Raw genomic sequence first — 12,876 nt, 5'->3', positions numbered from 1 at the left:
ATAAATTCACTAGTATCACAACTGCCTGCTTATTGTAAGGAACCTTCTGATAGGGTTTGTAATTTTTATTAGTTCTTCCTGAATTTGGGAAAGCCTAAACATTGTTTATAGTGTTTGTAGCGGGCACTTGTTGGTTGCCAACTGTTTGTTCCCATAAAACTGTTCCCCATTCCCCTGCCTTTCAGTCAAATAAATCGTTCTTCTTATTTCATTTTTAAACCCTGCTATTGGTGCCATTCTTTCATACCTGTCAGGAAAGGTTTGGGCTCCTGAGGTTCCCTTTACCTGAGAAGGGTTCCTCACAGCTGGCTTATGATATCTCTGGGGGTCAGAGGACAATTTTTGAAATGTGCACAAAACTATGATGGTCTTGCTGAAAGTGGGGAGCACAGAAATTGTTTACTGCAGCTTCTTCTCTCCCCCCCCCCCCCCCAGAAGCACATCACTTTCGGAGATCAGTTTCGTAAAATGACAACCGAACGCTGTGTCCGACTGACACTGGTGAGCCTGGTCAACAACCTGAAAGAAGCCTGGATTAGTGACCAACCGTACCTGGCAGCCTATTACCTCTGGCAGTACACACCCACCTGGGCCTGGTGGCTGTTGAACCTCTTGGGACCAAAGCAAATCCAGAATTTCAAGAGTGGAGTGGTATGTTCAGTTATTGACCTGACTATAGTGCAATAAACCTGGAGCGTAATGTCAGACAAAGCAATCTGTAAATTAAATTAACTGCCAAACCTATTGCTGGCATTTGGCCTTGTTCGCATTTTTGCATTTATTTATACCTCACTCTTCAGAGAGTGATTAAAATGTGGATTTCGCTGTCAGAGGATGTTGTGATGGCCACACGAATAAACAGCTTTAAAGGGGGATTAGATAGATAGATTCATGAAGAACAAGTCTAGAGCCAGTAGTGGTTAAGAGCAGCAGAGTCTAATCTGGAGAACCGGGTTTGAATCCTCAGTACTATACATGCAGCCAGCTGGGTGACCTTGGGTCAGTCACAGTTCGCTCAGAGCTGTTCTCTCAAGAGCAATTCTCAAAAGAGCTCTCTCACCCCCACCTACTTCACATGGTGTCTGTTGTGGGAAGAGGAAGGGAAGGAGATTGTAAGCTACTCTGAAACTCCAAGTGAAAGGCGGGGTACAAATCCAATATCTTCTTCATCATCAATGGCTACTAGCTGTGGTGACTGAGGGGAACCTCCACATTCAGAGGCACTAATCCTCTGAATATCAGAGCCATTTCTATCTATGTAGATTCCAGGCGCTGAATAAAGAGGGTCTTCTTCTCATAGGGTGGTGCCAACCCCCCACTAACTATGATTTAGTTTGCGAGAATCCTCCCTGCCCACCTGATAAGAGTTCTAGAGTACTACTAACTTGTAGTAAAGGTAAAGGTTCCCTTGCTCGAAAGCCAGTCGAATCCGACTTTAGGGTTGCGGTGCTCATCTCCGTTTCAAAGCCGAAGAGCCAGCGCTGTCCGAAGACGTTTCCGTGGTCATGTGGCTGGCATGACTAAACACCAAGGTGCATGGAACGCTGTTACCTTCCCACCGAAGTGGTACCTATTTATCTACTTGCAAGTTCTTGCTTTCGAACTACTAAGTTGGCAGGAGCTGGAACTAGAGACGGGAACTCACTCCATCATGCGGCACCCGGGTCTCGAACTGCTGAACTACTGACCTTCCACAGCCTGCAGTTCAGCGTCTGAACCACTTGAGCCACCGCAGCTCCTTGTAGTAGACAAACAAATAGTCACTAGCCAAAAGTTAGGATGCATACCTTGATGGTATGAGAAACAAGCTCAGAACTTTGTGTCTTTGGTTCTTTTTGCAGGATGCAAATGCTTCTTTCTTCTAAAAGACTTCCTGAGGAGGCATGCTCTTCCTCCTTTGCGCCAGTACCAGCATCAGACAGAGAAGTGACCATCTTCCTCTGCTTCAAGTTTTGTTTTGTTTTTTGTTTAAATGTGTAACTTTACTTCTGGCTGCTATATAATCTGACACATATCACGCTGGTTTTAATGTATACCTTTGAATAAGTTTCTGTATAGGATGCTGTTTGATATGGTCAAACCGATAGCCAAAAATTGTTCTTTTATTTTTATATATATAAACACACACACACACACACACACACACACACTATATTTACCCCTGATCTCCACCGCTGCTGTCCTTCCATTGAACAGAGACTGTCTTAATGTAGACTGGGATTGCCCAATCTTTCTGAGCCGACACCAGTTTGGTGTTGTGGTTACGTGTGCGGACTCTAATCTGGGAGAACCGGGTTTGATTCCCCACGCCCCCACTTGCAGCTGCTGGATGACCTTGGGCAAGCCATAGTTCTGTCAGAGCTGTCCTTGGAAGGGTAGTTCCTCTCAAGAGCTGTCTCAGCCCCACCTCCCACACAGGGTGCCTGTTGTGGGGAGGGGAAGGGAAAGGAGTTTGTAAGCCGCTCTGAGACTCTGAGTGAAGGGCAGGGTATAAATCCAATCACCTTCCTTCTCCTCCTCTTCTTTGGAATTCTGACACAGGGTGGCGGGCACAAGCACAAAATGGCTACTGCAGGAGGCGGAGCTGACCAGAGAATGTCCGGGAGTGAGGTTATGCTTAACTCTAAGAGTAACACTTCAGGACTTCAGACAGAGAAGCTCTGCTTAAACAAGATGCCTTTTTCAACGAAAATATTGTTTAAAACTACTTCATTCACACAATGAAGATCCTTGTAGAGTGGTGGCAGCTGCCACCGCCAAAGCAATGTTTTTCAAGATCTACAGAGTCAGTCAGAAGGTGTGCTGGGCGAAAGCGTCACCTGGCCCCCACCCACTTTCTAAAACACTTGGTGGGTGTCAGAAAAGGAGTCATCTGGTGCCACGGTGCCCAGGGGCACCGCGTTGGGGACCCCTTCTGTAGACTTTTCATACCCCTATACCCCCTCCCAAGGCATTTTCCCAAACAGCAATGCCTTGGGCCACACACAAATTTTCAATGTTATACCTTCTACCTCTGAAGTATTAACAGGGCTCTTTTTGTAGCAGGAACTCCTTTGCATATTAGGCCACACACCCCTAATGTAGCCAATCCTCCAAGAGCTTACAGAGCTCTTCTTACAGGAGCTACTGTAAGCTCTTGGAGGATTGGCTACATTAGGGGTGTGTCGCTAGCAGTTCGAAAGCAAGAAATCGCAAGTAGATAAATAGGTACCACTTCGGTGGGAAGGTAACAGCGTTCCGTGCACCTTGGTGTTTAGTCACGCCAGCCACATGACCACGGAAATGTCTTCGTACAGCGCTGGCTCTTCGGCTTGGAAACGGAGATGAGCACCGCAACCCTAGAGTCGGATTCGACTGGCTTTCGAGCAAGGGAACCTTTACCTTCACCTATGATCGTACAATAAAGAATTCAACAGCTTTAGGTGTTATTTTTCTGTATCTTGCTTCGACATCCACTCACCACCCTCCTCACTGGTGGAGGCACAGAGGAAGAGCAGGGCTTGAGGGGCAGATCTGAACTGCCTGGGCAGGACGGGACGAGGACATAACTTCAGTGGTTGACCGACCGCAGGGCACCCCCAACCCTTCATTAATTATCAGACTGGCCCATCGGTCTGCCACGGAGATCCATTCCTCCCGCCACTTCTTGGTTCAGAGTTTTGATTGGCTGGTCCTCTCTTCTGTCAGGAAGATAAGAACATAAGAGACGCCAATGTTGGATCAGGCCAAAGGCCCATCCAGTCCAACACTCTGTGTCACACAGTGGCCAGAAATACCAGTGCCATCAGGAGGTCCACCAGTGGGGCCAGGACATTAGAAGCCCTCCCACTGTTGCCCCCCCCCCCAAGCACCAAGAAGACAGAGCATCACTTGCCCCAGAGCCCCTACCTATACCTTGTGGCTAATAGCCACTGATGAACCTCTGCTCCATATGCCTATCTAATTCCCTCTTGAAGCCATCCATGCTTGTAGCCGCCGCCACCTCCTGTGGCAGTGAATTCCATGTGTTCATCACTCTTTGGATGAAGAAGTACTTCCTTTTATCGGTTCTAACCCGACCGCTCAGCAATTTCATGGAGTGCCCACGAGTTCTTGTATTGTGAGAAAGGGAGAAAAGTACCTCTTTCTCTACCTGCTCTATCCCATGCATAATCTTATAAACCTCAATCATGTCACCCCTCAGTCGTCGTTTCTCCAAGCTAAAGAGCCCTAAGCACTAACCTTTCCTCATAGGGAAAGTGTTCCAACCCTTTTATCATTCGAGTTGCCCTTTTCTGCACTTTTTCCAAAGCTATAATATCCTTTTTAAGGTGTGGTGACCAGAACTGCACACAGTATTCCAAATGAGGTCGCACCATTGATTTATATAGCGGCATTATGATATTGGCTGATCTGTTTACAATACCCTTCCTAATAATCCCCAGCATAGCATTGGCCTTCTTTATTGCAGTCACACACTGTCTCGACATCTTCAGTGAGTTATCTACTACAACTCCAAGATCTCTCTCTTGATCAGTCTCTGCCAGTTCAGACCCCATCAACGTGTATTTATAGTTAGGATTTTTGGCTCCAATGTGCATCACCTTGCACTTGGCCACATTGAACCCCATTTGCCATGTTGACGCCCACTCGCCCAAAATTGACAGATCCCTTTGGAGTGCCTCACAATCCTCACTGGTTTTCACCACCCCGAACAACTTTGTATCATCCGCAAATTTAGCCACTTCACTGCTTACTCCCATCTCCAAATCATTAATGAACAAGTTAAAAAGCAGTGGACCAAGTACTGATCCCTGCGGTACCCCACTGCTTACCACCCTCCACTGAGAAAATTGCCCACCTACACTCACTCTCTGTTTTCTATGAACTAGCCAGTTTTTGATCCATAAAAGGACTTGTCCTTCTATCCCATGATTTTTGAGCTTACTTAGGAGCCTTTGATGAGGAACTTTATCAAAAGCTTTCTGGAAGTCAAGGTAAATAATATCTATTGGATCCCCCTTGTCCACATGTTTGTTCACCCCCTCAAAGAACACTAACAGGTTAGTGAGACAAGATCTTCCCTTACAGAACCCATGTTGAGTCTGCCTCAATAGGTTTTGTTCATCTATGTGCCTACTAATTCTTTCCTTAATAATGGTTTCCACCAATTTACCCGGTATCGACGTCAGACTGACTGGCCTGTAATTTCCCGGATCTCCTCTGGAACCCTTTTTAAAGATGGGAGTGACATTAGCTACCTTCCAATCCTCAGGAATGGAGGCAGATTTTAAGGAAAGATTACATATCTTTGTCAGGAGATCTACAAGTTCACATTTGAGTTCTTTCAGAACTCTCGGATGTATGCCATCTGGGCCTGGTGATTTATCAGTTTTTAAGTTGTCTATCAGTTTTAGGACCTCCTCTCTCATCACCTCAATCTGACTCAGGTCTTCCAACACCCCTCCTGAAATCAGTGGTTCTGGAGTGGGCAAGCACTTCTCATCTTCCACAGTGAAGACGGAGGCAAAAAATGCATTTAGCTTCTCAGCCATTTCCCTATCATCCTTCAATACTCCTTTTACCCCTTGGTCGTCCAAGGGCCCCACTGCCTCCCTGGCTGGTTTCCTGTTTCTAATGTATTTGAAGAAAGTTTTATTGTTGGTTTTTACGTTTTTTGCTATATGCTCCTCATATTCCCTTTTTGCCTGCCTGACCTCAGACTTGCATTTTATTTGCCATAGCCTGTGTTCCGTTTTATCAGCCTCACTGTGACTAGCTTTCCACTGCTTAAAGGAATTCTTTTTACTTTTTACAGCCTCCATTACTCTGTTTGTTAACCATGCAGGCTTTTTCCTATACCTGTTTGTGCCTTTCCTAACCTGCGGAATATATATTTTTTGAGCTTCTAGGATCGTAGTTTTAAATAGATCCCAAGCTTCCCCAATTGTTTTGACCCTTTCTACTTTTCCTTTCAGTTTCCTCCCCACGTGTCCCCTCATATCAGAGAAATTACCCCTTTTAAAGTTAAAAATGGTTGTGTGAGTCTTTTTGGCCAATTCTCTATTTGTACAAATGATGAACTCAACAACATTATGATCACTGTTTCCAAGCGGTGCAATCACTTTTACATCTCTCACCAGGTCTTGAGTGTTACTTAGGACCAAATCAAGGATCGCCTCTCCCCTGGTAGGTTCCGTGACCATCTGCTCCATAGCACAGTCATTTAGAGTGTCTAGAAACTCAATCTCTTTTTCCCGACTAGAACACATATTGACCCAATCAATGTGTGGGTAGTTAAAATCACCTATTATTACACAGTGTTTTTGTCTAGTTGCTATCTTTAAGGCATTCATCATTTTATAATCCTCCTCTATCTTTTGATCTGGTGGGCGATAACAAACTCCCAGTGTTAAGTTTCCTTTTGGCCCCCCTATTTCAACCCATAGAACTTCCAGAAGCGAATCCAATTCACTTAGCCTCTCAATCTTTCTAGACTTTATACCCTCTCTGACATACAGAGCTACCCCACCTCCAACCCTTCCCCCCCTATCCTTCCGATATAATATATAACCGGGAATCACTGTGTCCCACTGATTTTCCTCATCCCACCAAGTTTCAGAAATACCCACAATGTCTATTTTTCCCTCCGACACCAAGCACTCCAACTCCCCGATTTTACCTCGGACACTTCTAGCATTTGTATAGAAACAGCTGTAATTTCCCTTACAAGTTAAGCCTGCATCCTTCCTCTTGCTATCTCGAGTCGTTGTCCGGCAGTCCATGTCACCAGCCATGGCCTCTGTGGACAATTTCAATCCACCTCCCTGTAGAAAAGCAACCGGTACCCCCTCACCTCTCTCAGATGAGCCAACCCGAACCAGAGACTTTTCATCTCCTGTCGGCTTTCCCCCAATATTCAGTTTAAAAGCTGCTCTGCCACCTTTTTGATTTTAAGTGCCAGCAGCCTGGTTCCTTCTCGGGACAAGTGGAGACCGTCTCGCCTGTACAGCTCCCTCTTGTTCCAAAAAGTATCCCAGTGCCTAACAAACCTGAACCCTTCCCCCCTACACCATCGTCTCATCCACGCATTGAGACTCCTGATCTCTGCCTGTCTCTCCGGCCCTGCGCGTGGAACAGGTAACACTTCTGAGAAGGCTACCTTGGAGGTCCTGGACCTAAGTTTCCTGCCCAGCAGCCTAAATTTCTCCTCCAGGACCTCACGACTGCATTTCCCCACATCGTTGGTGCCGACATGCACCACGACCACTGGCTCCTCCCCAGCACTATCTACCAGCCTATCTAAAACACGCGTAATGTCCGCTACCTTCGCACCAGGCAGGCAAGTCACCATACGGTCAGTACGCGGGTTCGCCACCCAGCTGTCTACCTGCCTAAGGATCGAATCACCCACTACCAAGAGCCCCCCTCCCACCCTGCTCAGGGATGGTTCCTTGGTGCAAAAGGAGAGCCGCTCACCAGCTGGGGAAGAGGTCCCTTCTGAGGGCACATTCCCCTTATCCTCAGCATGGTGCCCTGTTTCCCCTAGACCCTCATGCTCCCTGACAGCAGCGGGGCTGCCAGATCCAGAGTGGGACGAAGCTAACAAGTCCCCGAGAGTCTTTTCTGTGTGCCTAGCTGACTGTCTCTGCTTCTCCAGGTCAGCCACCTTGGCCTCAAGGGAGCACACACGTTCCCTGAGAACCAGGAGCTCCTTGCACCGAGGACACACCCAAGACTTCTGCCCAGTGGGCAGATAGTCATACATGTGACACTCCGTGCAAAACACTGGATAGCCCCCAACCCCCTGCTGGCATTCTGGCTTCATAATTCTTTTAAAATAAATAAATATAATCCCCCTTTTAAACCCTTGGTATTTATGTGGGTTTTGTTATCAAGTCAAATTATTTTACGGGAAAGACAAAGAGCCTAGGGCCTTGTCTTTCTGGCTCTTTTTGGGCTTCTTACAGCGCCCCTAGTCTAAGAGTCCCTAGGCTAAGAGCCACAGGCAAAGAGCCCTTTAGCTCACCCTTCGGCTCGTGCCAGAGGCTCGTGCCTCTGCCAAGGTGCTTCCTTAAATAGAGGCCTCCCCCAGCAGAGGTCAGGCAGCAGCTATTCAAATTCAAATTCACCCAGGCACTCAATCACAGGCAAAACAATGCCCCTTCCACTTCCTCTCAATTACAGGCAATCCCAGTCAAACAATGCCCGTTCCTCTCCCACACTCAATCAGCCAGGACTCTGCAAGAACTCTAAGTGCTTCCACACACTGCTAAACACAGTTTTCCCACAAAATATCCTTAGCTGAATTCTCTCAGCTGAAAGCAAGTAAAAGAAACCCACTCACCTCTCTCACAGCTCTCTCTCCTGCTCCTGCTCAGAGCTCAGCTGGTCTCCTCTGCCTCTGGCAAGGTGCTTCCTTAAATAGAGGCCTCCCCCAGCAGAGGTCAGGCAGCAGCTATTCAAATTCAAATTCACCCAGGCACTCAATCACAGGCAAAACAATGCCCCTTCCACTTCCTCTCAATTACAGGCAATCCCAGTCAAACAATGCCCGTTCCTCTCCCACACTCAATCAGCCAGGACTCTGCAAGAACTCTAAGTGCTTCCACACACTGCTAAACACAGTTTTCCCACAAAATATCCTTAGCTGAATTCTCTCAGCTGAAAGCAAGTAAAAGAAACCCACTCACCTCTCTCACAGCTCTCTCTCCTGCTCCTGCTCAGAGCTCAGCTGGTCTCCTCTGCCTCTGGCAAGGTGCTTCCTTAAATAGAGGCCTCCCCCAGCAGAGGTCAGGCAGCAGCTATTCAAATTCAAATTCACCCAGGCACTCAATCACAGGCAAAACAATGCCCCTTCCACTTCCTCTCAATTACAGGCAATCCCAGTCAAACAATGCCCGTTCCTCTCCCACACTCAATCAGCCAGGACTCTGCAAGAACTCTAAGTGCTTCCACACACTGCTAAACACAGTTTTCCCACAAAATATCCTTAGCTGAATTCTCTCAGCTGAAAGCAAGTAAAAGAAACCCACTCACCTCTCTCACAGCTCTCTCTCCTGCTCCTGCTCAGAGCTCAGCTGGTCTCCTCTGCCTCTGGCAAGGTGCTTCCTTAAATAGAGGCCTCCCCCAGCAGAGGTCAGGCAGCAGCTATTCAAATTCAAATTCACCCAGGCACTCAATCACAGGCAAAACAATGCCCCTTCCACTTCCTCTCAATTACAGGCAATCCCAGTCAAACAATGCCCGTTCCTCTCCCACACTCAATCAGCCAGGACTCTTTTTTTGGAAGCTAATTAAAAACTCTTCCTCCCCCTCATACCACCAGGCAGATATAACTCCATCTCAGTGGATATCTCATTATAGTGCCCTCCTTCAAAGCTCAACGGAACCCATATCGATCGACCATATGGCACCCAGCCCTTTAGTTGAGAACATTGGAAGTTGGCCAGCGGTCCCCCCTAGCCAAATAATTAATATAATAAAACATTTGAAACGAGGAAAAGCTCCCGGCCCGGATTTTATTCCTCCTGAATTATTCCTTATGAACCCTACTTGGTGGGGTTCTTGTTTAGCTTCCATCTTTTCATTAATAAATAATTCTGGTGCTATACCAACCGAGTGGAGGCACTCAATCATAGTTCCAATTTACAAGAAAGGCAACAGGGCTGAACCTCACAACTATCGCCCTATAAGCTTACTCTCTATTCCAGGGAAAATATATGCGGCACAGCTCCTTGAGAGACTAACAGATTGGATTGAGCAGGAAGCGATTCTTTATCCAGAGATCGGATTTATACCCCCGCCCGTCACTACCCAAAGGAGTCTCAGAGCAGCTTACAATCTCCTTTCCCTTCCCCTCCCCACAACAGGACACCCTGTGAGGTAAGTGGGGCTGAGAGAGCTCTCTCGAGAACTGTTTGTGAGAGAGCGGCTCCGAAAGAACTTATGACTGGCCCAAGGTCTCACCAGCAGCTGCATGAGGAGAAGTGGGGAATCACACCCGGTTCTCCCAGATTAGAGTCAGTGTTCCTAAACACTACACCAAACAAGGGACTTGAACTCTGGACAGCGACTGATAATAGATATAACTCAGACTGTGGCATTATACCCTACTGAAGTCCTCCCCCCCAGAGTAGGCTAGCCCCGTTCTGCCTCAGATACTGTAGCATGAATTATCTCGATCTCCGTCACCAGTGACACATTCTTATGCTTGAGAATCTTTTCTAGCTCCCACACGGCTCCCTTTCCCCGTCTCGATCTCCTGACTGCAGTCTCCCTTTTGGCTGAAGCACATTCCTTTTTCACTGCAATGGAATTTGTACCATGCTCATTTCTCTGCTCTTTTACGAGCCTCCCAGCAGCCCACCCGTGCGCCTGGATAATCCATGTTAGACACATTACAGTGGGCTACTAATTCATACACACTTCATAAGGAGGGTGCTGATACCAGACAGGAAAACGGAATTGTATTTTTTTAAATGGGTGGGAGGTACAATAGGCGAATAAGAGCACCACCTGGTGTCAACTTCATGCAATGTCATGAAAGTTTCCCGTTTGGAAGAAGGGAGAACCCAAACAGATCTTTAAAGCCCCAATCAACCACTGCTTTAGTCGGGTTGCCAGCTGCCTGGAGTGGAAAAGTCCCACCCTTTTAACAGAGACTGAATGGGATATTATTTGCCAGATGACGCTATTTTCCTTCCTGCTAAAGCATCCCCTCTCAATTTCTACACATTAAGCCTCTATTATTTTATTTTATTTGTTGACGTTATTTATACTTCAGACTTTCTCACAGGGACTCAGGGCGGATTACACAGAGTGAGTCATGGCGATCAACAGGATTGGAATTCAGTAAACACTGCAAAAGGAGTAGGCTTGTAGAACCAACCAGAAGTCTAAGCACAGAACTGAAGCAAAGCGTGTTAACACGACACATCAAATGATGCAAAATTCCATATTAGGCTGCTCGTTTCAGCAAGCTATACACAATGGCATAGACCACAGACCCTACTAATTTGTCCAAGTGACTTTGGGAATCAGCAGTACCCCTATTATCTGCATGGAGAAGCCCTCTTGAATAATTCACTGGGATTTTAGAAGTCTGGAGCCACCAGAAAGAAACAGAAGAATAGCGTAAGTATTCACATGACACATTAAGCGGTACAGTAGAAAAAAGTAAGAGTCCAATAGCAAAGGTAAAGGTTTCCCTTGGTCGGAAGCCAGTCGAATCCGACTCTAGGGATGCGGTGCTCATTTCCGTTTCCAAGCCGAAGAGCCAGCACTGTCCGAAGACGTCTCCGTGGTCATGTGGCCAGCATGACTAGACACTGAGGCGCACGGAACACCGTTCCCTTCCAATCCAAAGCAGTACCTATTTATCTACTTGCAATTTCTTGCTTTTGAACTGCTAGGTTGGCAGGAGTTGGGACCAGAGACAGGAGCTCACTCCGTCATGCGGCACACTCGGGTCTCAAACTGCCAAACTACTGACCTTCCAGTCTGCAGTTCAGCATCTTAACCACGGAGCCACCACGGCCCACAGTAGCAGCTTAAAGACTAACAACATTTGTGACAGATTAGTGTTGTGTCTTATCCATTATCATGTAATGGTAAGGTTGAAACCTCAGCCGGATTCTAATCTGGAACAACACCATTGGCTGAAGCATGTACAGTAACCAATGAAATGTAAGAGTCTGTGCTGGAGGGAAGACAAACGATTGGTCCTTATTGGATGTTAACTGTGTGAGGGCGTGGCTACCCCAGCCCGGAAGAGTTTAAAAGGAGCTATGCTCCACTGTTGTTTTGTCGTGTGTTGTCTGATGCTGTGTGATCTTTGGAAGTTCTCAGTAAAGCTGATTCACTTGTTACTTACCTTGTTGTTGAGTTGCATACTTAACAGTTAGGAACTTTTGTGAGCCACTGCTCGGACATCAGAGGTGAGAGGCACCATTTGCCCCTAGGAGTGGAAGGCCACCACCCCGGGGGCTCAGGGAGGCGGGGGAACCTTTTGCGCCTCCCCCCCCTGTGACCGCCGCCGTAGGCCCGTTTCAGCCACTCCACCCCCCCACTTCCACAGCCTTTGGGGGGGGGGAGCAGGCGAGGGGCGGCACCGGCAAGCCGCCCACCGCGGGCACGTTTTCGCCACTACCCCCCTTCACTCTCTCTTCCTTTCTCCCTATCTTCCTTCATTCTTTCCCTCTCTCTCTCCCTCCCAACACTTTGACTTCTCCCCCCCCTTCATCCTCCCTCCATCTCTGCCTGTCTGTCTCCCCCCCTCACCCTTCTTCCTTCCTTCCTCTCTCTCTCTCTCTCTCTCTCTCTCTCTCTCTCTCAACTCATCTAATCTATCACCCACCCTACCTACCTTTCTAGAGCTCGTTGTCTTCATCCACAACGGGCTTTGCTCCCTAAAGTAAAGTAAAGGTCTCCCTTGCTCGAAAGCCAGTCGAATCCGACTCTAGGGTTGCGGTGCTCATCTCCGTTTCCAAGCCGAAGAGCCAGCGCTGTCCGAAGATGTTTCCGTGGTCACGTGGCCGGCATGACTAAACACCAAGGCGCACGGAAGGCTGTTACCTTCCCACCGAAGTGGTCCCTATTTATCTACTTGCAATTTCTTGCTTTCGAACTGCTGGGTTGGCAGAGCTGGAACTAGAGACGGGAGCTCACTCCGTCATGCGGCACCCGGGTCTCAAACTGCTGAACTACTGACCTTCCACAGCCTGCAGTTCAGCGTCTTAACCACTTGAGCCACCGCAGCTCCCTAGTACCTTGAATAAAACGTTGTTGGTCTTAAAGGTGCCACTGGACTCAAAAGTAGCTATTTATCCAAGTCAGTTTGTGAACCATGTTGTGCAGTTCAACCCTATGTCCTGCACAGCAAAGCTCTCTTGAAGA

General features: G+C 47.6%; 1 protein-coding gene across 1 annotated transcript in view; it reads left to right on the top strand.

Annotated features, from left to right (window-relative positions):
• LOC107120399 (dehydrogenase/reductase SDR family member 7-like) overlaps window positions 1–2,144 on the top strand; it is a 29,165-nt gene extending 27,021 nt beyond the window's left edge. The window contains exons 6-7 of the mRNA XM_015423086.1: window positions 436–651; window positions 1,842–2,144. Coding sequence (XP_015278572.1) covers window positions 436–651; window positions 1,842–1,865 — 240 coding nt within the window. The 3' untranslated portion in view covers window positions 1,866–2,144. The remainder of the gene's footprint in view (window positions 1–435; window positions 652–1,841) is intronic.
• Window positions 2,145–12,876: the final 10,732 nt, after the last annotated feature.

Source organism: Gekko japonicus, unplaced genomic scaffold (genome assembly GCF_001447785.1).
Source record: "Gekko japonicus isolate JY-2015 unplaced genomic scaffold, Gekko_japonicus_V1.1 scaffold345, whole genome shotgun sequence".
Lineage (NCBI taxonomy): Eukaryota > Metazoa > Chordata > Lepidosauria > Squamata > Gekkonidae > Gekko > Gekko japonicus.
This window is presented reverse-complemented; position numbering and strand designations above follow the sequence as displayed.